This window comes from Sciurus vulgaris (genome assembly GCF_902686455.1).
Source record: "Sciurus vulgaris genome assembly, chromosome: 9".
Taxonomy (NCBI): Eukaryota; Metazoa; Chordata; class Mammalia; order Rodentia; family Sciuridae; genus Sciurus; species Sciurus vulgaris.
In genome coordinates, this window is record NC_136469.1 from 129,217,359 (window position 1) to 129,241,671 (window position 24,313).

The 24,313-nt window shown below is 41.7% G+C and overlaps 1 protein-coding gene across 1 annotated transcript in view; it reads left to right on the forward strand.

Annotated features, from left to right (window-relative positions):
* The window catches only part of ADGRA3 (adhesion G protein-coupled receptor A3), a 107,253-nt gene extending 83,765 nt beyond the window's left edge, over nucleotides 1-23,488 (forward strand). The window contains exons 15-19 of the mRNA XM_079154777.1: nucleotides 9,678-9,802; nucleotides 10,848-10,971; nucleotides 18,640-18,785; nucleotides 21,838-21,933; nucleotides 22,068-23,488. Coding sequence (XP_079010903.1) covers nucleotides 9,678-9,802; nucleotides 10,848-10,971; nucleotides 18,640-18,785; nucleotides 21,838-21,933; nucleotides 22,068-23,310 — 1,734 coding nt within the window. The 3' untranslated portion in view covers nucleotides 23,311-23,488. The remainder of the gene's footprint in view (nucleotides 1-9,677; nucleotides 9,803-10,847; nucleotides 10,972-18,639; nucleotides 18,786-21,837; nucleotides 21,934-22,067) is intronic.
* The last annotated feature ends 825 nt before the right edge of the window (nucleotides 23,489-24,313 follow it).

Below are 24,313 nucleotides of genomic sequence, written 5' to 3' on the forward strand. Positions count from 1 at the left end.
GCAGTTGTTAACTTTATGCATAAATACTAAGTATTCTAATTTCTCTCTGTGCATAATTAAGCCTAAACAAAGTTTTTTTTTTTTGTTTTTTGTTTTTGTTTTTTAAACTTTTAACATAAATTGCTTCCTTTCATTATGTAAGGGGTGATGTTTGGTGTAATTCTCATTTTAAAGTGAAATGTAGTTACTGCCAAATGAAAGGTATCGGAATCTATTTAGTATTTGAATTTCCAGGGAACTGCATAAGTTCAGCTAGACTTTGACCTTCTTAAAACCTGGAGAGAGATCCTGGGTGTATGCAGTCCAGCTCTGTGAAAGTGATTCCGCTGCCCAAGGATACGAAAGAAGGGCTTCCTGCTCTGCCGTCTGGTGCCACTGCACGTAGTCGTCATTAAATTCCTTTTGAATTTAGAATGGTGTTGCTTTCCATTTTGCAGCTACAAGTGACAGAATTGACATAGTGTCTTTTCATTTTTAATGCCCATCAATCTAATATTTGTTTGCTGTTTTCTGTCATAGTTGACACCTATTAATGTTTTTAGTTAAAGTAACATATTAATGTACAGGAACAAGTATTTTTAATAAGGAGAGATTTGGTTCTGATTTCTGAACAGATAATTATGAAATTAGCCATACTAGTTGTTACTTTGTGCTGTTATTATTATATGATGCTAACATCATGGGGTGTGTTGAGTTCCACGGAAGGAATTACAGGTCTGAAAGACATTTCTCAGAAATGGTTTGAGATTAGCCTAGGGGGCGAGGAATTCTGTATGTTTATCTAATTCCAACTATGAATCTAGAGTCTAGATAGTATTTTATCAGTACTCAATAATCTTGAAACGTGATATATTTTCAGAGTTTTTCTTTTCTTAAAAAAAAAAAAAGGGGTCAGGTGCAGTAGTCCTTGCCTATAATCCCAGTGGCTCAGGAGGCTGAGGCAGGAGAATCTCAAGTTCAAAGCCAACCTCATTGAAAGCAAGGTGCTAACTAAGCAGCTGTCTCTAAATAAAATACAAAATAGGGCTGGGGCTGTGGCAGTGGTCAAGTGCCCCTGAGTTCAATCCTTGGTATTCCCCTACCCCTAATCATTTTCTACTAGAAATGATCTTGAAGCAAGCCCATTATAAATAAAATTCACTTAACACTTTTTCATTTTCTTTGCTTCTCAACTTCCTATCCCTTGTCCAGCACCCCAGCCAAGCAGGCCATGAAATGAATAGGTTATCTTTTCAATCAGTGAGCGGTTTGTACAACTATACTAGAACATGTAAGCTCTTGTGTCCAGTTGGCAAAGGGCAGAGTCTGCATAGTTAGACAAGGCTGGATCTGCTTAAGGAGTCCTTCCTCTTGGGCTTAAATTGAGTGTTGATAGTTCATGATTCTCTTCACAAGTGAAAGATGTCTGATTTCACTAAGTCTGGCTTCTGTAAGTTCACATTTTATTACTTCGTAGGCATCTTTTAAGTTAAAGCATGAAACATTAATTAAAGGGTGAGGCAGTTTCTCAGTTTAAGTGCTTTCTTATTCAGGTTTTGAGTAAAAAGTAATCTCAAACTCTGATGTGCTGAAGGAGACCCAGCAGACATACGATTTTGTCTTAAATGTATATATTAACCAGAAAAAAGCTGAGAAAAATAAATGAAACACAAAATACAAAAAAGTGGACATTTTCTAAGCTTCACTTCACTACTGCACCATGTGAAACTTTTATTTTTATTTAATCTAATACCAGTTTAAAGCATCTATTTTTGAACTTCCCTAGCTGTTCTTCTCAATTATTTAAATTAATATAATCCTTTTCTAGAAGGAATAAGCTATTCTTTTATCTTTCAGACTTTTAATCTTTTAAAAATGTAAGACAATTATTTAAAGCTAAAATACAGTCCTAAGATTTTTTTCTATTTATTTTCAAATATCGACTTTCTTTTCTTAGAGGTAACTGTGCCACCTAGAGGCAGCAAAGTGAAGTGTATCTGAAATTGTTGACAAAGTTACAGTGAAGTTAGTTTATGGGAATTTTAGAGATGCTAGTTAAATATGGAGGAAAAGTTAATGAAATTGTAAGCCCTCTAAAGTAATTAAAGTTATAGCCAAAAAGAATCATCTTTAAAAAATAGGAAATCATCTTTTTTTCTTCTAAATTTTTTAATTAATAAAATCCTATATTTCTTGAATTCTATCTTAAATATATCATTTTATAAAGAAGTCTAATTCCCTCTCTTGGGAGATAGTCCATATAACTTTTCCTGGTCTGATTTTAAAGAAAGAAAATCAGATATAAGGAATATATTTGCTCATAAATCTAGAATAGACGCAGACAGACAAGATAGCAGCTCTCAGTGAGAGCCACAGGAAAAAGTTAAGTGGAAGTTGGGTTTGCTTGAATGATGTGACCAGAAGTGACCTTTATGAATAGGAAGATTCACAAGCTCTGGGGTAGGGAGAAGGAGTGCTGAACAGAAAGTAAGGTAATGATTACAGTCAAGCTGTGTAGAACTTAACACCTTGACCAGTAATAGCAGTGAAGATACAATAATCCCTGTGTCTTGGTTTACCTCTTGTCACTGTTCACCTAGGTACAACAAACTACAAGGTAGTCATTTGTTTTCCTCTGTCTTGTGATGCTTTTAGTTTATTTATATGAAACATGCTGAATGAAAGCAAACTTCTGTTTCATTTACTCTATAATCGACTGTGAATGCTAATTATATTTTTGTTTAAATTGTTAGGTGTGGGGGAACCAACCTACAGTCTTATGCATACTAGGCAAGCCCAGTACCTCTGAGCTCCCATTTTCTCCCCAAAGTTGCATGCTATCTACATTATTCTTTAGTGAACACTTTTTAATACATTGTTCTGCTGTGTGCACTTCTTTCTGTAGAACTATATATATATATATATATAGTTTTTTGTTTTGTTTTGTTTAACCTGGGTGTTAACCCAGGGGTGTTTTACCACTGAACTATATCTCCAGTCCTTTTCGTTTTTATTTTGAGATAGGGTCCCACTAAGTTGCTTAGGGCATCATTAAGTTGCTGAGACTGGCCTTGAACTTGTGATCCTTGTGTCTCAGCCTCCCAAGTCACTGGGATTACAGGTACGTGGCACGGCACCTGGCGGAACTGTATATCTTAAGTGCGGTGAAGATGGTTTATCCAGAAGTTGGTGATAGTGGAGGTGTCAGTTAATCTTCATTAACCACCTAACATATCAGATGCTTTTCTGGTGTCTTTACATGCCTTAATTTATTTGACCCTCATAACACCCTCATGAGGATTGGTACTCACTGCAGTGAATCCTATGTAGTAATCACTGCAGTTTACAGGTGTGAGAACTGAGACACCAAGAGGTTAAACACCATGTCTGCAAAGCTAGTTTGTGTTAAAGCAAGCATTTGAACTCCCTCTGGTTCCAGAATCTATGTTCCTAAACCCTTTAATTAGTGTCCTTACTCAAATCCCATGTCACCATAAAAGAGCTTCCTCATTCTTTTCTTTACCTCTGAATATATTTGGTCCCATAATTTACTTCAGATATTTCTCTATTGTGTTTGCTTGTGTGATACCATTTTACATATTTAATAGGATCTCTACAGGATAAACCCCTCCAAAGCAAAATTAATCATTGAAGGAACCAATTCTTTCTTCATTTTGCTTTTTTTCTCAAATTGAAGTAAAGCACGCTGATCTTCAGTGTGTGGATTAGTGACAGATTTACATGCAGTGCATACATTTAGCTACCTCTGGCACCAGGGTTTGTACTTGAGCATTGAGCACTCAGTAGCCCCCGTGTCTGTTTCCACTCACTTCCTGCCACCGTCTCAGGAGATGCCCACCCTTGTGGTGTCTGTCACCATGGGTAAAACTTGAATGTTCTTATACGTCATATAATTGGAGCATACAGCTTGTACTCTGTCTGGTTGACTTATTTTCAACACTGAGATTTATCTTTGTCTTTGCACATAGCAACAGTTTATTCTTTTCCATTGCTATGCAGTAGTTCATTGAATGAATAGACCAGTTTGTCCGTTTTATTGTCATTGGACATTTGGTTATCAAAAAAACCCAGCCCTGATTGTTCACATCATACATGTCTTTTAGTGGACATACATGCTCAGGAGTGAAGTGCACGTGGGTTAGAGCTGTCCATGTGTTCGCCTTTAGTAGCTAGCGCCACCTGGTGGCAGCAGGACTGGGTGGTTTTGTTGGCCTACCTGCTCCCACCCCTGTCCCCCCCAGCAACAATGAGCACCTCTTCATTGTTCTTCATTCAATTCTTGCTATTGTCAGTCTTTAATTTCAGTGTTTTTTTGTGGTATTGATGTCATTGTGACTGATTTGTACCTCTGGTGACTGGAGAGGTTGAGCACCTCTGTTTCCTTATTGGTGAAGCTCCTGCAAAACCTTGCAGACTTTCATTTATTTATTTTTTAAAATTATTTTTATATATATTTTTAGTTGTTGATAGACCTTTATTTTATTCATTTATTTATATGCAATGCTGAGAATTGAACCCAGGGCCTCATACATGCTAGGTAAGTGCTCTACCTCAGAGCTACAAGCCTGCCCCTTTGCTGACTTTTATTGGCAGTTGCTCTATAGTTCTTGATGTGGGTTCTGAGTGGAAGGTATTCACTGGATTAAGCATTTCAGGCATGCCCTCTTTCTCTTAATAGTCTTTTAATGAACAGTTTAATTGTTTTGAAGTCTGATTTCTTAGTTTTGGGTTTTTTTGTTGTAGGTTCTTTTATTTTTTATTTTTTTAATGTCCCATTTAAAAAATCTCAGAATGTCCCACAGTCAGAGGATCTCTCTTTCGTTTTCTTTTTCTTTTCTTTTTTTTAATGTCCCATTTAAGAAATGTTAGCCTGTCCCACGGTCATGAGGCTCTCTCCTTTGTTTTCTTCAAGCACTTCTGGGGTATTTGATCTTTCACACTCAGGTCTACAGTTGTGTTGCAACTGATTTTGTGTGTTGTGTGAGGCGGGAGGAAAATTATTCCTTGTTCTTGAAAACGAACTAAGAAAGCAGCATAGAAGTCATGGTCTGTTCTGGGTTTTGGTCTTTTTGATACTTCTGATTTCAGATCTGTTTTTTAGTTAATTGCACTGGTCAGGTCTTGTAGCTTGCTATATTCTGACACACTGACATGCCCTGAGATGTTTTCTTTGGATGCATCTTCTTGTTCAACCCTGGTGAGTTTAATTTCTGATTTTAATTAGTCTTGTTATTGGTATGATGATAATGAATTATTAAATACTTCCATCAGTTTTATACTCAGTAATCCTTGGGCTTGAAGGACCTCTTGTAAGTACCCTTTCCTGCTCTGTCTGTCATGTAAATAGTTTAAGCAAAAACTCTCCTCCCCTTCATTTGGGTGGTTAATAATGACGGTCCTTGTGACTCTTTCCACACTAGAGGCTATTTTGGTTTTCTCTGCATTGATCAAGCTGACTTCTGTGGGAATCATTCCTTTTCACTCCCTGCCTAGTTTTCTTCTTTAACTTTGTACCCTATAGAAGTGTGACCGAGTCACAGGCCTGCCGTTATGTGCACGTTGGGGGCAGGGATTTCTCTCTCACTAATGGCCATGTTGCCAATGTGAACTATAGTTTCACTTTTCTTCTCTTACTCTCCTAGTGTCATGTTTATTTGGTGTATTTAGTCATTTTTTTATATTACTATGAAGCTTATATTGTTTTACTCCTATAATTGAAAATAATTTGATGCAGAGTTCTGCTTTATCTCTCCCTGTATATCTCTAACTTGTTTGGTATCCCAATATCCTAATCTCAGCTGTCCAAAGTAGTCTTAAATTTTGTCATACAGCTCAATCCAGCCAACTGCTGTGTGGTTTTTTTTTTTTTTTTTTTTTCTGTTTCAGCCTTTTTTTAGGCTGAAAAGCAGAGAATGGGTCCTAAGTTTTTTTCTTTTTCTCCCCATCATTTTTTTTATTGGTGAATTATATTTTATATAATGATAGAATTTGTGGTTACATATTCGTATATGAATACCGAATGGCAATATAATTTGATCAGTGTTGCACTCTAGTACTCCCCCTGCCTCCCCTGCTTCTACCCTACAGTCCCTTTCCTCTACTGATCTTCCTGAGACCCCCATCTTTGTTTTCCTTTTATCCTCTCTGGCTTCTGCATAGGAGAGCAAACATACAACCCTCAACCTTCTGAGTTTGACTTAATTTCACTTAACATAATGATCTCTAGTTCAATCCACTTTTGTACAAAGGCCATACTTTCATTTTTCTTTATGGTTGAATAAACTCCATTGTGTGTATCTAACCACATTTTCTGTATCCATTCATTCATTGATGGACACCTAGACTGGTTCCATAGTTTGGCTATTGTGAACTATGCTGCTATAGACATGGGTTTGTGTGTGTTACGGTAGTAAGAGACTTTAATTATTCAGGATAAATACTGAGAAGAGTGAGCTGGGTCATATGGTGGCTCCATACCTATTCTTTTGAGGAGCCTCCATACTGATTTCCATAGTGGTCGTACTAGTTTTCGGTCCCACCAGCATTGTAAGAGTGTTCCTTTTTCTGCACATCCTCTGCAGCATTTGTTATTATCTGTGTTCTTGATGACTGGTGTGAGATGAAATCTCAGTATAGTTTGGATTTACATTTCCCTAACGGCTGATACTCTTGAACATTTTCCCATGTATTTGTTGGCCATTTGTATTTCTTACTTTTGAGAAGTTGGTTTAGTTGAAGTGTTTTCATGGTCGTATATCGAATGGTTGCTAAGTGCTTGCGTGACAGCTTCAGTCTGCCTCTTGGCCTGCAGAGCCTAAAATATCTGGCCCTTCACATTTTGTCCCCTTAGGTCTGTTTTGGCAGGAGCTCGCTTTGCATTTTGGCAGGTCGAATGTGCTGTGGGCGCAGGGTCTTCTGTGACCTGTCTCAGAGGTGTTGTTTGTGCCTTCCTTCAGTTTTTCCTTGGTATTTTAAGCAGTTTTTACATTCTATTTCAACATCCAGTCTCTTTCTCATTGTATGTAACATGCATTTGTCTTTTTGAAAAATACCTAACTTGAGTCTCTTAAACTTGAATAGTATATTTATATCTTGGGAACTAACTCAGCATATTCTCACGTTTTATTAGCTAGTATCTTGCTTCCCATGTTTTGTTACCCTCTGCCACTGACTGTGGAAGGCACCTTTACATGTCCTCCTTTTGCTCCTCCCCGGGCCCCGCGAGATGATTGGCATGTCTGCATTTTACAGTGAAGTAATGGCCCCAAATCGCTATCTAGTGGCAGCGTGCTATTGAACATTTCCTCCAGAAATCTAAAGCAGGCAGTGCGTGAAAAGAGTCTGTAAGCTAAATCCTAGATATTGCAAGTTTATCCTCAATTATTCTGCAGTGGCGTGGTAGCTTTTCATAGAAACCGAGGGGAAACGTGTCTATTCTTAATAGCATCGAACTGGTTTTCTTTGCCCCAACACTAAAAATATTTTCTTACTCTTCATTCTGACTTTTAACAGGTCATGAATGCCTTGAGGCCTCATTCTGGGGACAGATACTGTGGGTACTTCACAAAGGCAGATGGTGCAGAGTTGCTTATGACGGGGCTTTCTTGTGGCGCTTTCCTTTTTGTGTACTTAGTCCACACACTTCAAGTCCTTTGGGGGCTGAGACTGTTCCGCCCCCCACTGTGTGTCACATTGCCTGGCCTGGTGACTGGACACTTTGGGGTGCAGGGGCACACTCAGGTTGGAACTTCCATTTCCTATGTTTGGTCTCCAGCTTCCCATTAACTGTGATTTTGGTTTTTATTTATATATTTATTTATTTTATGGTGCTGGGATTGAGCCCCAGGGCCTTGTGCATGTGGGGCAAGCACTCTCCCAACTGAGCCCAACTGAGCTGTATCCCCGCCCTTTGTCAGTTTTTTTTGTTTGTTTGTTTTTTTGGGGTTTTTTTTTTTTTTTTTTTTTTTTTTTTGTCATTAACTCTTCATCTTTTGTTTTAGTGAGGAGTTTGTTAAGGAGTCCCAATAGGATCCTTTTCAGTGTATAATTTCATACCATCAGTTTTCAGTTATTCCCTGGGAAATTTGTCCATTTCCTTCCTATTCCATTAAAGGCTTCTTTACCTGTTCCCTCCTTTTTCACTTAACTTTTCTTGCTTTAGATATTGTGTCAAGAGATTCTTGATTGGAGATGCACTTCTATGAACCTCTTTCCATGTCCAGCTGTAATTTTTAGGTTTAGGAGTCAGTGCGGAAGGAGAGCGTAGTGAAGGGGTTTGTGGAATCCATAGCTTTAACTTCTGTAACCCCAGTTTTCCCATCTAGCAGCCAAGGTGTGTTAATCAGGTTTTTATCACTGTGACCAAAATGTATGACAAGAACAACGTAGAGGAGGAAAAGGCTGTTTTGGCTCACAGTTTCAGAGGTCTTAGTCCATGATTGGCGGCTCCATTGATTTGAGCCTGAGGTAAGGCAGAACCTCATGTGGAAGGGTGTGGTGGAGGAAAGCCACTCAGCATTTGTCAGCTGGGAAATAGGGAAAGACGGGAAGGAGCCAGGGGAAGATATGGTCCGGATATACTCTCAGTGACCTACTTCCCCCAGCCACACGCCATCTGCCTACATTTACCATTGAATAGTCCATTCCAATTATTAATCCATCAAGTGGATTAATCCACTCATGATTCAGTCATTTCTTAAAAACTCGACCTCTGAATCTTGTCACCTTGGAGACCATGCTTTCAACACATGAGTTTTTTTGGGGCATTCCAGACCCAAACCATAGAACACGGCCAGGTTGGGGCAATCTCCCAGCCTGCCTTGGTCCTTGGTAAGGGAGGCAGCATTAAGGCATCTTGTCATTTTCATTTTAGCAAGGCAGTGTCAGCATTGTGTTTGGGAATAGACTCGTCAACCATCCTTCTTTGGATATAATCCTTTTGACAATTTCTCCGGGCCTCAGTTTTCTGAGCTATAAAATGGGAGTAATGATAAACCTACCTCATAGGGTCACTCTGTAATGTTCTGGACATAGTCAACATCTGGATTATGGTAAATGCTGTGTAAGTGACTCGCTGTTACCATTTTTTTTTTTTTTTTTTTTAACTCTTACAGGGCTCTTCTTTGCTCCTGTAACTGTACTTATATCTCCATCACACACTGTCAGGATCTGATTGTGTATTTGTCTCCCCTGTGGCTTGGAGCACTGCAGGGGCAGGAACCACGTCTTTCCATCTTGTCTGCAGTCCCTTTAATGGCGTTGAGTCTGTTCAAATTGTGGAACATGGAGTAGACTTGACTTCCAGCAGTTAGAGGGATCTATTCAGGCTTTGTTGAGTGTGGATGCTGCTCTTTGTTGTGCCTCCTCAGCTTGTGAATCTGCAGAGTGGCAGGTGGGATGAATGGGCATTAAAGGGAGTGAAGTCTGGTTGCCCTTCTGAATCACCCACACGTGGGCCGCGTTTCTCTATTACCCTCACGGAAGAGTGCAAGATAGACAGCCCTGGGTCAAACAGGTGTATGCTGCAAGGAGCTAGCAGTGGAACTGGGGAGGCAGCAGGAGACATCAGGCCTTGAATACAACAGAGGTGCACAGGCCAGAGTGTGTGTTGAACATTCTCAGTCCCCGTGGTTAAAGTCCATGAAAGAGCCGCCACGTGATTCCTGCTTTCCCCTCAGGACCTGACGGGATCCGAGCTGTACACCCAGGCAGCCAGTCTCCTGCATCCTGTGGTTTACACCACTGCCATCATCCTCCTCTTGTGTCTCTTGGCCGTCATCGTCAGCTACATGCACCATCACAGGTAAGAGACGCTCTTTGATGGCTGTCCATCTGTGGGCTTGGCTTTGGAGGACTTATTTCCACTTGGTTGTAATAAAACTAAGTTGAATACCATGGGGGCCTTTTTCATTACACAGCATTGAAGTCATGAAAATGAGCCCATTTTATTTTATGGAATGGTAAGTTCATCTTCCATGGCATCCAGTCAGTTTGCTGTGCCTCCATCTAGAAACAGACATGGGGGTTTGTGTTGGAGGCTGGGGTGAGCAGGGTTACCTGTAGATGCACCTGTACAAGTATCTCTAGGTGGCAGACTCGGTCACCACTTGTATTTTATGGCTTTTTGCCCATTGTGATTTTTTTTTTTTTTTTTAGAGATGGCATTTTTAGGAAAGTTTGTGGCATTTAAACATGGAGTATAGTTTTTGTTAATTGGAAGGAAAGCTATAGAAACTTCTATTTTATGGTTGGAAATAATGAACTAAAAGGATTTGTGAAGCTAAAAATTCACTTTACAAAAGGTTTTGCTGGAACATATTTTCCTATTTAAGCTGGACATACATGGCATTTCTTGACATTTAGTTAAGAAACAAAAGGAAATTTTGATGGGGGGAAAAAAAAAAAGAAAGAAAGAAAGACTTCAACATTTCATTATGAAAGGCCAGGAAGAAATGCAGTGGGCCATGCATTTATCCTAGTAGGTCAGAAAATGACCCACCGAGAAACTGCAGAAATCTCTAGGGAGCCAAGCAGGTAATCCAGTTGGCTTAAGACATCATAAGTAGCAAATGCTCTTGTTTCTTACTATGCAGAATTGCTTGGCTTTTAGTGGGTGCCATGTTTGCATAAATGGATTTGTTTTTTAATGCATAAAATGTTAAACTGTAGAGTTAAATGGTTCCTCAGATCCTGTGTGTGTGTCTTATAGTATTTTGCTTTATAAAATGCTTAAACAGAATACATTTAAGTTTGAGCTTTATAATTGGAATTAACTTACAGAAGATCATTGTGCTGTCCTACTTGACTATGTCAGACTGAATATTAATATTTTGCCTTTTTTGAAACAGTTTGATCAGGATCAGCCTCAAGAGCTGGCATATGCTCGTGAACTTGTGCTTTCATATTTTTCTGACCTGTGTGGTCTTCGTGGGAGGAATAACCCAAACCAGAAATGCCAGCGTCTGCCAAGCAGTAAGTCAGAGTGAAAAACCGAGGCACAAAAAATGTTGTCCTTAGAAAATAATTTCATGTTTCATTAAGTGAGAGGAAGCACGCTTCTTTAAAACCTTTTCTTTAACTAATTAGAGATAAACGTAATGCCTGTCCCTCAGATGGCTCACAGCACATGTCAGGTTTCAGACCCTTTCACAACTGAATACCTGACTCCACCGCTTGTCTCCTTACCGTTGGGGATTGAGCGTTGCTTGTCAGGGCTGAGACAGTGCCTAACCGTTATTTCAAATATTTACAAAATCCTGACTTTGATGGAAAGAGAAGTGACATTTTCTGACAATAGGATTTTCTTAAATTACTTCATCCATTGATGAAAACAAGAGGAATTAGTTAAAAATAAGAAACATTAAGTTTGGTAAATGAGAAGAATTGAATATCCAAGTTTTTATTTTCAAGTAATTTGTCATCTATGCAGTCTTAGCGAACAGTAGTCTTACAGTGTATGTATCAAGTTGAAACTTCAGTGTAAGAATAGGAAATAGATGAGATTTTATTTTGATCTTTGAGCATTGGTTTCCATATACATGGCAGTGAGAAGTGTCACATAATGATTTTGAATTCACACTGCCTAGATCTGGATCCCAGTTACCACTTGTTGGCTTGTGTTTTTATGACCAACATATTTAACCTTTTTCTTTTCAAACTGTAGCAAAACATGCAAGATTTCTCCTCTTAATACTTATGTGTTCAGTACCGTTGATCATAAGCACAGAGTTGTACAGGGATCTCGATGACTTTTTATTTTGTCTGGCTGTATGCATATCAACTCTGTATTCATTGGACAGCAACCGCATTTTCTTGCAACTTGCTGGCCTCCTCTCCACTTCTGTGAGTTTGACCACTTTATATCCTCATGTAAGTGGAATTATGCAATATTCATCCATCTGGCTTCTTTCATTTAGCACAATATTTTCAAAGTTTATCTATGTTGTTATGGCTAATACTACATTTTTTTTCTTTGTGAATTCACTGTGAGTAGATAGTTTCCTCCTCTTGGCTATTGTGACTGATACTACAGTGAGTAAGTAGATGGAGTGTAGATGTCTCTTCAAGGTCCTGATTTCAATATTTTATCCTTGTGTGTGTCAGTTTTCTCACCTGCAAATTGGAGAATGTTGTTGATGATGTAATTGTTTATATTCAAAAACATTTATACACAAATTTGAAGTATTAGAAAGGTTTAATATACAAATGTTTGCAGTTTACAAAATGCAACTGTGAGAAAATATGATGAATAAGATACTGTTTATATTATATCAAAGACTATCATGTACCCAGAAATAATAAAATATGTTCAAGATTTACAAGTAAAATATGCCTTCAAGAAGACCTACTCAGATGGAAGGAAGTATTAGATCCAAGGGTATGAAGGCCTACTGCTGGAATGGTGTAGATCCTCCTAAATCAATCTCTAGGTAAGAAGAGAATTTTTCATGGAACTCAGTGACTTTTAAATTTTTGTGCAAAAAATGGCCAAAGAAGAAACCGGGACCCACCCCATAGGAGGAGCAGTGCCAGAAGGCTGTCTCCCTGGGTATCTCCCTGGTCATCAGGGCTGTGAGGCTATGGTGACGAGGACGTGTGACATGAGCCGTGGAGGAGGATAAACTCGCCAACACAGTGGAATAGCATCTGCAGGAGGCCTGTTCAGAACGTGGTGTGTGACAGAGGGCAGTCGGTGGAGCTGGGCACAGTCCGTCCACGTAGAAAGGACTGAATGGTCTATACCGTGTGCCGTATATAAAACGCTGCTCTGCCCCTGCCCTTCCCTGGCAGCACTGTGGCCCCTGCAGTTTGGAATCGCTGCAGTGTAAGGGTGGGTGCATGTGTAGCCATCCACTTCTGTGCTGTATTTTATGGGACAGGTCAGACTCCCTGGGGGCCACAGGCCCCCTGGGGAATGTCAGTGTCACTGGATGTTGAGCAGGGATGACAACAACAACAAAAAAAAGTCAACTCTGAGTTGATTGAAAACTTAAAAATCTAAACCAAAATATTAAAATTCTTATTAGAAAATGCCATAGACCCTTGGATAAGGAAGGGTTTCTTAAATATGACCATAAAAGGCATTCACTAGAAAATAGGTGAGGTTTTCTAAAGATAGCTTGTGTCTGGTAAGAGAACTCAAAAAAAGTGAGAAGACAGGTTACAGATTGGAAGAGGCTGTTACAATACGTAGAACAGACAGAGCATTTGAATAAAAATATATAAGAATCATTGCCAGGCACAGTGGCATGGGCTTATAACTCCAGAGACTCAGGAGGCTGAGGCAGGAGCGTCGCAGGTTCACAGCCACCCTCAGCAACTGAGCAAGACCATGTCTCAAAAAAAGAAAAAAAAAAAAAAAAAAAAAAAAAAAGACTGGGGGTGTGGCTCAGTGGTTAAGTGCCCCCTGGGTTCATTCCCTGGTGCTCCTGTCCCCCAAAGAAGAATTATTTTCAGTGAGAAGAACAAAATGCCCTACAGAAGCAGCAGCAAGAGAATGGACAGGCATTTCTTAGCATGGTATGCACAGGGCCATTCATATACAGAGATGTTCCACAACTTTGCAGGTTGTGAAGATGCAAATGAAAACAGTTACCATCTTCTATCCTGTTTGATGGCAAAAATGAAGCCTACAGTTCCAAGTGGCAGGCCTGTCGACAGGATCCGGTATACATTGTTGGTGGGAATGTTAGTGAAGTGCTCTGGGATGCTTTACCTTCTAAAGCCAAGCCCTCACATCCCTGGATCCTAGCAGTACCAACTCCTGGACCCAGAGTACCTTGCTTGTGTGCATATGAATGTGCACATGAGTATGAATATTCATAGCAGCAGTATATACAATAGCAACAACCTGGAAGCAACCCAGATGCCTCCCACAGAGAGAATGAACAAGCGAACACTGTGGAGTTATACAGGAATCAAACGAGTGAATTATGGCGATGGGGAACAATGCCAATAAGTCATGGGTGAAAAATGTAAGTCAGAAGAGTTACATTTACTCTGTAATCTTTTTATGTAAAGATATAAACACCTAAAATAAATAGAACACTTTTAACAAAAAAAAGTAGATAGGTACAACAAAATTATATTTAAATTGAGGAAGAACATTAAGGACCATGATTACCCTAAATGAGGGGTCACATGGTTAGATAGAGGATATCATCAAGCTCCTAACATTTGTCTTGCTGGTGGTAGATTCTTGGGTGCCTATTATAGAATTAACAATAGCTGAAAACTGAATCAAGGCAGAGCAAAGTCTTGCTTGACCCAGTCATTAGATGGGTTGCAAACCCAAGGTTTCTGACTAATCCAAAATTGTACACCAGAGATCCAATTTAGAATATGTGTAAGAATGGTTAAGAGGATTAAATGATTCAAGAATCTCAGTAGTAGCAGGCACACAGTGGGTGTGCCCTGAACATTCCCTGGTACTCGTAGTATTAATGCCGGTACTCCCAGCTCTGCAGTGTATTTCTGTCTTTCAGACCATTACTATATATTTGAAAGCAAATTTATGTTTGAGCCTCTGAGAAGTCAGAACGGTGAGTCTTGGAGCACTTAATACGTGGGGGAAGACAGCTCCCGTGTTCTCAGTGTGCCCCTTTCCTCACTTGGTGGTTCTCAACCACCTTGGTGGTCTCAGTTTACGGTTTTACCATTTCAGAGATCTAGTCCCTTGCCTCCCCTGTTAGGGTGCTTACTAAAATCCCATTGTGCCTACAGAACTTTATAACTTAATATGATGTCCCTGCTCTTTAAGTTGTTCCTGGATTCTGAGCTCTATCCAGGCAAGATCTATACCAGTTTCATTCACCCATGTTTATCCAGGGATCAGCACAGAGCCTGACCCCCAGTAGGTGATCAGCAAATATTTATCTTTGCACCAAAAGAAGCCCGTGTTTGCAGATTGTAGAAAGCATTCGAACCTGGAGCCATTGTAAGCACAGGCTGTATTTGGAGAGTACTCAGCACACATTGGTATTAATGGTCTCAATTTTATCTAACAGTAGCCATTGATTTCCTGAAGCAGACACATTAATTTATTTCATTAAGGAAATGAATAGAAAGAGGCCATTGTAAAGATGACTGCCTTTCATTGTGCTGAATGGTATTTTATACCACTTCCAAAGTGAAAGGGAGAGGAATTGCATGGGCTTCTTAGGGCCTCTAGAACAAATGCCCATCGATTAAAGGTTCCCAGAAGAAAGGGAAGGCAAGTCTCTAGCTGTTACCACATGTCATTTTCTGTGTTTGCAGTGTCCCCCAGTTTATGGGACAGACATAACATTCTTGCCTTTCTGACTCAGGCATGACTTGCTTCGCTTTGTAACGCTTCACTCTGTTCATAGCCAGCTGAGAGGAGGGGTCGAGTGCAGAATGGACAGATCTCAGCAACTAGGTGCCAGTCCCTGTGCGTACTGCAGTCGCTTAACCTAGCTGAGGCTTCACGTGTCTTCTGTAAAATGGCGAGTTGGACTGGCTAAAGTCAATGCTCAGCAAGGCTCTTCCACCTGTCAGCCTGAGCCCCGGTGCGGATGTGTTTCCAGGTGCAGTTTTGTGTATACACTTAGTCTGTGTGGTTTTGTCTTCATAGTGTCCCTTGTAGCCCCCATGCATTTACACCCAGGGTGATGGACTGTGACACGCATCTCCCCCACAGCGATTGGTTGAGGCTGTTAAAGGTGTCACCAGCTGGCCACTTCCCTGTCTACAGTCTTTATCACTCTTTTGCAAAAGAAGCTGGAGGAGAACTAAGCAGCCGAGTGTTGGAGTATTGGGGGCCACTGACAGGTTTGGAAGGATCTGTGTTCCAGTTGATGCTGTGCCACCAAGTAGTTGTTTGGTCGTTCATTTCTGGTTCGTGGTTTTTATTATATTTGCAGGAAAAGGACTCTGCTGGTCTTATTTAATTAATTAATTTAGTTGTTGCTTTGCCAGTCCAGTCGTTCAGTCAGTTAGACACAGTGTCAGTTGCCCTTCTCAGGTGTCCCTTCTCTCTGTTGTCTTTAGAGAAATGCCGCGGTGGTACTCTAGGGAAAAGTCTCATCTGTAAATACACGGTCAACTTGCCGACCATTATGAGTTTGTTTACTTTCCTGTTAACCCAGGAGGTACTTTTTCTTCACATGGTTTCTAAACACATAGCGGAACCTTACCCCAAACCGTGACTGAGGCATGATTCAAATGCTGGTCTGTTTGACTCTGAGTGCCCTTCACCCGCTTTCCTAAGGACAGAGACTTTGGACAATAGACGGGAATTTGAATAGCCCTGCTATTGGCCACGTGGCCCCGGCAGATGTTGTCACTTCCCTTAGTTCCAGTCCCTGTGCCTGTAGCTCAAGGTTAATTGAACTGAGCAGTGATGCTGAGAGGACAAAGTGAAATCACACACAGATACACAATTTTGGACCTAAAATAGTCATTCACTACTGAAAACATTAATATTTGTATACTCATCCTAAAGGTCATGTGTTAGTACAGCTGCTGTGCATGCTTCGCTGTCTTAGGTTATTGATAATTTAAAAACTCTCCAGTATGTGTGAGCTAACAGTTAGATAAAGAGGAACATTTTAGAATGATTATTTTATACCCTGTTTTTTAACTTTGGAAATCATTTTCCTAAGATCAGGTGGCTTTCTTTAGTATTAATCATTTGCATTTAATTAATATTGTGGAGTACATCACTTATTTCCTGTTTACAGAGCTCCCCATGAATCTCTGATTTATTTAGAATATATGACACTGAGATGGTCTTTCATGGATAGCCCAGGTGTTGGATGGAAAAACGCAATAGGAGGTAACACATTCCAACAGAAAATCCAGTCTGCTAGATCTCCATTCCTCCACTTTCAGGTTCTTGTGGAATATTTAACGATTTGCTTTCATGAGTATTAGCAGATGCATTTAACTGGAAGGTCTCAACATTCTTAAGAGCATACACTTCTCTGGGAATTGAGAAATACCATAGAAAACACTTCAGATCCTAAAGATTAACTTCTTTCCGTAAGAAAACTCGTCATCTTGTATCATCTATGTTGAAAATATTTTAAACTTAGATAATTTAAAGTTCTACCTTTTGACTTGTGTCAGAGAAAACTCCAGCAATAGTTAAGATGAGTTGAGTTAAAATGAGCGATTGGTCTTGATTTTATTGTTTTCTGTGCTTCAAAGTCATTTACACTATTTTTACTTAGTGTTTGGTGTGCGTGACTTTAGATATCTCAGAGGGTTAGTTTATGCTTTTTGTTCCACTTCTGTCTAAAAATTTTACTTGGCACAGTAGAGTCAGCAAAACTAACAGGAACCAAGGAGACACTGTTCTCCTTTAGGAGAAGGAAACTTTGGTTTTTTTCTAGTCTGGCTGACTGGAACCCACCCTCCTGACACTTCCAGAGTCAGCACAGTGTCTACCCTGTTTTTTCCCCTCCAAAATAAGACTCAGACTTCCATGCCCCAGGTTTTAGCTGTGCATTGGTTAAGCTCTGGACTGTGTTGCATATGCTTCTGTTACTGAGCTGGGTCTGCTAATGTCAATCGATTGGACTTTCTTGAGATTGGAGGGCTCTCTCTTCAGAATGACAGATTTTTTTTTTTTTTTTCCCCCTTGGAGATTTCCATTGCTAGAATTTTACCTGTGATGACAGATAAGAAAAAATAATCCAAAAGATAGCAGATCTTAACCGAAGAACTGGATCGTGTCCTCGGTGCTTCAGTGACATGTGGTACTTACACTTCACATTTTAAACCTCTCATGTCCTCTCATGTCTTCATCTAGAATTTCGTCCTCAGCTAACATTGCTTTAAACAGATGTCATATGACAAGCATGCCCCTGTCATCAGTCAGGGAGGAACCTTAATTGGCACCATCATTACATACCTGCAGCTGTCCTTCATTTATTGAGCACCTAGTACATCCCATGTATTCTGGCCATTCAGTCCCTACAAAACCCTTAGAGCTGTCTGTTGATAATGTTCCCACTATTATATTGCGGGAACTTAATTTCAGAGAGTTCACATTCTTGACACTACACCCCAGATATTTTTACTGACCCTGGGTTTCTCATGTGCTGCAAGCCTCATTTCTCCTCAGCACCTTCAGAGCATTCTTAGCTCCCAGGTGAGGAAGCGGGTGACTTGGCTTGAGTCACGCAGCAGGTAAGAGGTGGATACAGTTGTAAATCCAAGGAGAATTTTGTTCCCAGTTATGCCCTCTTACCGGCCAGAGCGGCATGTTGTCCTCTTGCCCATCTGTGGACACTCTGAATCAGAACTCGGGTCTCTTACTCTACGGCTTGCTCTCTCTGTGCTCTGGGTATCAGCCTGTAGTTACCTCTGCCCTCTGTGTTCTTCCTCAAAATGGACACTGGAACCTGAACTCTGCAGTGTCGCTTCTGTGGAAAACACGCCTTGGTTTCTTGTGGTCCAGGCCAGTTCTGGGGGTGGGTCTTATGGGTTTGCATGTGTGCGCGTGGGCCTCCTACATCTGACTGTTGCTGTGAGTGTGGGAGGACTGTACCTGGTAGGTTTCAGTCGTTTCGTTAGCCCACAAAGGAGTTGGTCGTTGGAGTGTGCCTTTGTACTACTTTCTAGTCAACCTTGAGAAACACCTACCTTTTGTATGTTCTCCAATCTCTCTTGTAGGTCGGGATAGTTCTTCATTACTCCACCCTTGCCACAGTCCTGTGGGTGGGAGTGACTGCTCGGAATATCTACAAACAGGTCACTAAAAAAGCCAAGAGATGCCAGGACCCCGACGAGCCTCCCCCTCCACCAAGACCGATGCTCAGGTATCTGACAACTTGCTCGTTGTAGTGTCTTAAGTCTGAGTTTGGTTTGCTTTCCTTGAAACACATGATAACAACGTTCAACAGGTAGATTCTGAAAAGGAAACAAATGGACATGTCGGCCTCCTGCCTGGTGTGGAGACTGTCTCTGCACCGTTGCAGGCGAGGCCTCAGCGCCTGCCCCTCGCCGTGCTTCCCCCACACATGCCTGGCGGGGCGAGAGGTGGATTCTGCCTCAGAGCTATGGTAACAAGAGCCAGTGATGTGCAAAGCACTTAACCTGGAACTGACCCTGCAGTAGGCTCCGTGGAATGGTGACTTCTTATTTCCTTGAGGTCACGTGTCATAGATTTCAGTCTCTTCAAGAGAAAATCAATTTCTTTTCTATAAAGAGAAGACAGATTTGGAGTTGTGTCCTTCCTACCCATTGTAATTTAAGAAGTGGTACATGGGCTAGTTATCATGCCGGATGGGGGACAGTCTGCTGGTGGTGACGGCTTCCTGAATGCCTGGTGTGTCGGACCTGGCACTGGGCCAGGCGAGTGCAGCCCTCCTGCCCTTGCGGAGTTTACAGTCACTGAGCGAAGTGGCCGTTGGCTGGGCAAGGACTGTAGTGGAGATAAGTTCTTTGAAAGTACAGAGAAAGGAGCTGTTAATTTGGGGGATGGAGGGCTCTAGGAAGTGCTGGGCCACTGCCATAGGACAGCTGGAGCTGTGCTCCAGGTACAGGAATAAGCTGAAAACACTGAAATGCAGTTTGGCTGGAGTCCAGGGTGTGTAGGGTAGAGGAAGAAGAATTCGGGGTGGAAGCTGGGCTTGGGACTCTTGCAGGCTGTATCAAATGTGGGCACCCATGATTTTCACCCATGGCAGTGGCCTGACATGCTCTCATTTTAGGGCGGCTGTGGCATATAAATTGGAATGCCCCCAAATGCCCCTACTGAAGTCATTGTGGTTTTCCTTGTGAGGACTGAAGCCACAGCAGTGTCATAGAGAACAGAGAGAAAATCATATATTTGAGAGAAGGTCACATGTCCCAGAGACGTGAGGCAGTTTCTCTAGGTTGGATGAGAAGGTTGGCAGTGTCTGTGGATTGTCCTCTCCATTTTGCTCGGTTCCTCGACTGATGGCGTTTGCAACAACCCAGGAAATAATGCAGGAAAGTAGAAATGGCGGGGTGGACAAGCCCAGAGGAGGTGGGCTTACCAGTACTTTCTGGTGGAAATTGTACACTTTTGGAAACCCAGTCCTCAGTAGCAAGGCCTCACGTGGTTGGGGCAGGAGGCTGTTCCAGGTGCCGTCATTCATGTTCTGATAATGCAAAGGTTCCCCAGGGAGAAGGTCGTTCAGAGGGTGATCCCAAGTCACGCCCACATTGACTAGATGAGCAGGAGAAAATCACTGGAGATAGGACAGAGAACACCTAATAATGGAGATGTTTCTGAGGGAGGGTGGCTCAGGGAGTGCTAGGCCAGCATAGAGTCACACTCACACTGTAGATGGGATCACACGCTTGGCCACTTCCGTTAAAGAACTGGGAAATGGTGTTTGGCTGTGAGGCCTGAGAATCCTGTCCTCCAGCAGCCTTTGCCTCTGGTCATGTTCTGAGAAAAACAAAGGGTTCAGGAAGAGCAGCATGGCTCCAGACCTTCTGCAGCCCGAGTGACCCACAGTGCTCACTTTGCTTAGAGGCTCCCACACACCTGCGAGGGCTGGCGGCCTCCCTCCCCCAGCTCCTCGGTATAACTGAGCAATGCTGCTGCTGCGTTGACTCTGGGGCAGGGGCTGCCTGCATGTTTGTACTGGTCCCAGGGGCTGTTGTGGCATTGTGGTGGGGTGACAGCAGCCCTACATTAGGTCAAAGAAGCCAGGTGCAGTCCCTGCTTCCAGGAGTTTAAAAGGAGAGGGAGAAAGGAAATGGAAGTCCAAGGAAAGTTTAGGGATAAGCTAAAAATCAGAGGCAGTGGGGGAGATTTGAAAGCTGCACAGTCAGACTTCACTATTAACAGGAAGTTCCAGGGGAAAAGAGCCCCAGAGAGGATGGTACAACCAAGATAAATTTCGGAAAACTTAACCACCTTTCAAGGTAAGAAGCAGATAGGAACTCGCATGGGTGCAAGAAGAGGAGGGTCTTATGTTTTGGCTGCCCCTTAATCTGTGACTCAGAAGGCATGGTTGTCGTTTTATAGGGTGGTTAGCAGTCTCTTCAACAATACCAATACTGAATTTAAGAATTTTAGCATCTGTGTGTGATGAAGAAACCATTTATGGAAAAATGTGTCACAAATATTGCCTTTATCCAGCCCATTCAGGATTTGGGGTGGGGAGTGGGGACTGTTTCTCAGGAAAAGGCAAACTCTGGCTGTTACCCAGAGAACCCCGCCAGGACAGAGAGTTCTTTTCAAGGAGATCAGAGAGCTCAGCGATGTTCTGGCATCAGTGCTTTTCCGTGTTGACCAGTCGCACCGTCTCATCCATTCTTACTGCACCGCCCTGCCCTTGGCCTTCCCAGCTCAGTCGTGGGAAGGAGTTGAGGGGCCTCTGCAGGCTGTGAAGCTCTTCTTCCTTAACCTCCGCTGCCCAGGGGATGCGATACACAGCCGTTGGAGGTCCCGGAGCAGGAAGGCATTAGTCGAACATTGGCAGTAACAATGCATCATCACATTTTTTATTTAAACCGTGGTGCAGCGAGATCTTAAAACGTGCTTTGTAACCAGTTCACCAGCTCAATCTAAAAAACAAAAAGGTAAGGCAGAAGCCTGCCAGAGGTGTTCCTTTGCCTGTCCACAGGGTGGCAGGAGCTGACCAGCTTTCCTCAGCTCAGAAACTTCCTAGGCCTGCTGCTTTTAAAAAATAAATTCCAAACCGAAGCAAAATAAAAAAAAAACACATTATCACTTAAAAAAAGAAAAATACAGCCTCCAAAAGTTAACTCTCATTGTTTTTTTGAAGTAAGAATAACAGTCTTCAAGGAGTGACTTCTGAGTCCTGAGATACTATAACAAACATGCCTTAAAAACTAGAATAAGGAGCATTTACTCGTTCCTCCTTCCAGGTTCTACCTGATTGGCGGCGGGATTCCTATCATAGTTTGTGGCATAACAGCTGCGGCAAACATCAGGAATTACGGCAGCCGGCCAAGCGCGCCCTAGTAAGTATTTCGCATTCTCTACGTACCTGACCCAGTTGCTCCTGTCCTAGTGTCCTAGGCACCACTGTTCTTGAACCAGTTTATTGCTGTGGAAGTATGCAGCCTCTGAGCTGGTTCGCCATGTTCTCTTCCAGTTGCTGGATGGCGTGGGAACCCTCCTTGGGAGCCTTCTACGGACCTGCCAGCTTCATCACTTTCGTAAACTGTATGTACTTTCTAAGCATATTTATTCAGTTGAAAAGACACCCCGAGCGCAAATATGAGCTTAAGGAGCCCCCCGAGGAGCAGCAGAGATTGGCAGCCAATGAAAATGGTGAGATAAACCATCAGGATTCAATGTCTTTGTCTCTGATTTCTACGTCAGCCCTGGAAAACGAGCACACTTTCCATTCTCAGCTCCTGGGGGCCAGCCTTACTTTGCTCTTGTATGTGGCTCTGTGGATGTTTGGGGCCTTGGCGGTTTCTTTGTACTATCCTCTGGACTTGGTGTTTAGCTTCTTTTTTGGAGCCACGTGTTTGAGCTTCAGTGCCTTCATCATGGTTCACCACTGTGTGAACCGGGAGGACGTCAGACTTGCGTGGATCATGACGTGCTGCCCAGGACGGAGCTCGTACTCAGTGCAAGTCAACGTCCAGCCCCCCAGCTCCAGTGGGACAAACGGAGAGGCGCCCAAGTGCACCAACAGCAGCGCAGAGTCCTCATGCACCAACAAAAGTGCATCAAGCTTCAAGAATTCCTCCCAGGGCTGCAAGTTAACGAACCTGCAGGCTGCTGCGGCACAGTGCCATGCCAATTCTTTACCTTTGAACTCCACACCTCAGCTTGATAATAGTCTAACAGAACATTCGATGGACAATGATATTAAAATGCACGTGGCGCCTCTGGATGTCCAGTTTCGGACCAATGTGCACCCTAGCCGCCATCATAAAAACCGGAGTAAAGGACACCGGGCAAGCCGACTCACTGTCCTGAGAGAGTACGCCTATGACGTCCCAACCAGCGTGGAGGGAAGTGTGCAGAACGGCTTGCCGAAAAGTCGGTCAGGCAGCAATGAAGGACATTCGCGGAGTCGGAGAGCTTATTTAGCCTACCGAGAGAGGCAGTACAACCCACCCCAACAAGACAGCAGCGATGCCTGTAGCACACTTCCCAAAAGTAGCCGGAATTTCGAAAAGCCCGTTTCTACTAGCAGTAAAAAAGATGCATTAAAGAAGTCCACTGCAGTTGAACTGGAAAGTCAGCTGAAGTCTTATGGCCTTAACTTGGCCATTCAGAATGGACCAGTTAAAAGCAGTGGGCAGGAGGGCCCCCTGCTAGGTACAGATAGCACTGGCAATGTCAGGACAGGCTTATGGAAACACGAAACTACTGTGTAGCGTAGCTGGGCTTTCTAGGCAGAAACCGATATAAACTGTGATATTCACATTCCTTTAAGCTATGAACGTTTAAAACAAACTGTTTACAGCCTCCTTAGGGATTCAAAACAATTTTGAATAAACGTCTAAGTTTTGAATTTTGCTTACTTTGTATCCCCAAATTCTTGCCTTTTTTTTTTTTTTTTTTTTTTTTAAGGAATTAAAAAAAAAAAAATCCCTTAAAGCATTGTTTTATTTTGTCAAAGTACCAGCAGAACATTTTGGGAATCTGAAATGTAATTTCTTTGAATCTGTAATACCTACTTAACACATTTCAGGCCTGTATTTAATAAAATAAATAGATGTTTGTCACTATATCATTCTTTTATTTTAATATTTTACAATGTGAAATGATTTAGCTCTGTGTTAAGGAAGTTTGTATTGTGGAATATGTTAATGAGAATCATACATAAATCAGTTATCAAATATACTGGTTAACTATTACAGATTATGGCATTTAAATCAAAGTGATTTTTGAAATGATACATTTTATAAATACAGTTTTAAATGCTGCATTTTTTTTTTTTTTTTTTTTTTTTTGGGTGCTGGGAATCGAACCCAGGGCCTTGTGCTTGCAAGGCAAGCACTCTACCGACTGAGCTATCTCCCCAGCCCCTAAAATGCTGCAGTTTTAAAAACAATCTAAGAGAATGATTTTTATAAGTGAAAAATGTCTGAGAAACTTCCTAAGTCCTAAAATTTTTCACTATCACTTTGCTTCTAATACTGTTTTCAACACTTCTGTGACTTTTCAGTGATTTATATTTGGGTTTAGTTTTCTTATTCATTATTTTTCTTGGGGGGTGTGGGACCTACACCTGTGTTAGTCTTAAATTTAAATGAAGAGCTACTAGATAAGGTTCACCTTCAGTCCTTCTGAATTCTTTAATATTGACCTTTTTTGCTGGCTTTTGTTTTAAAGTTCCTTAGGTTCATGCTAAAGTACTGACCTTCGAATTGCATT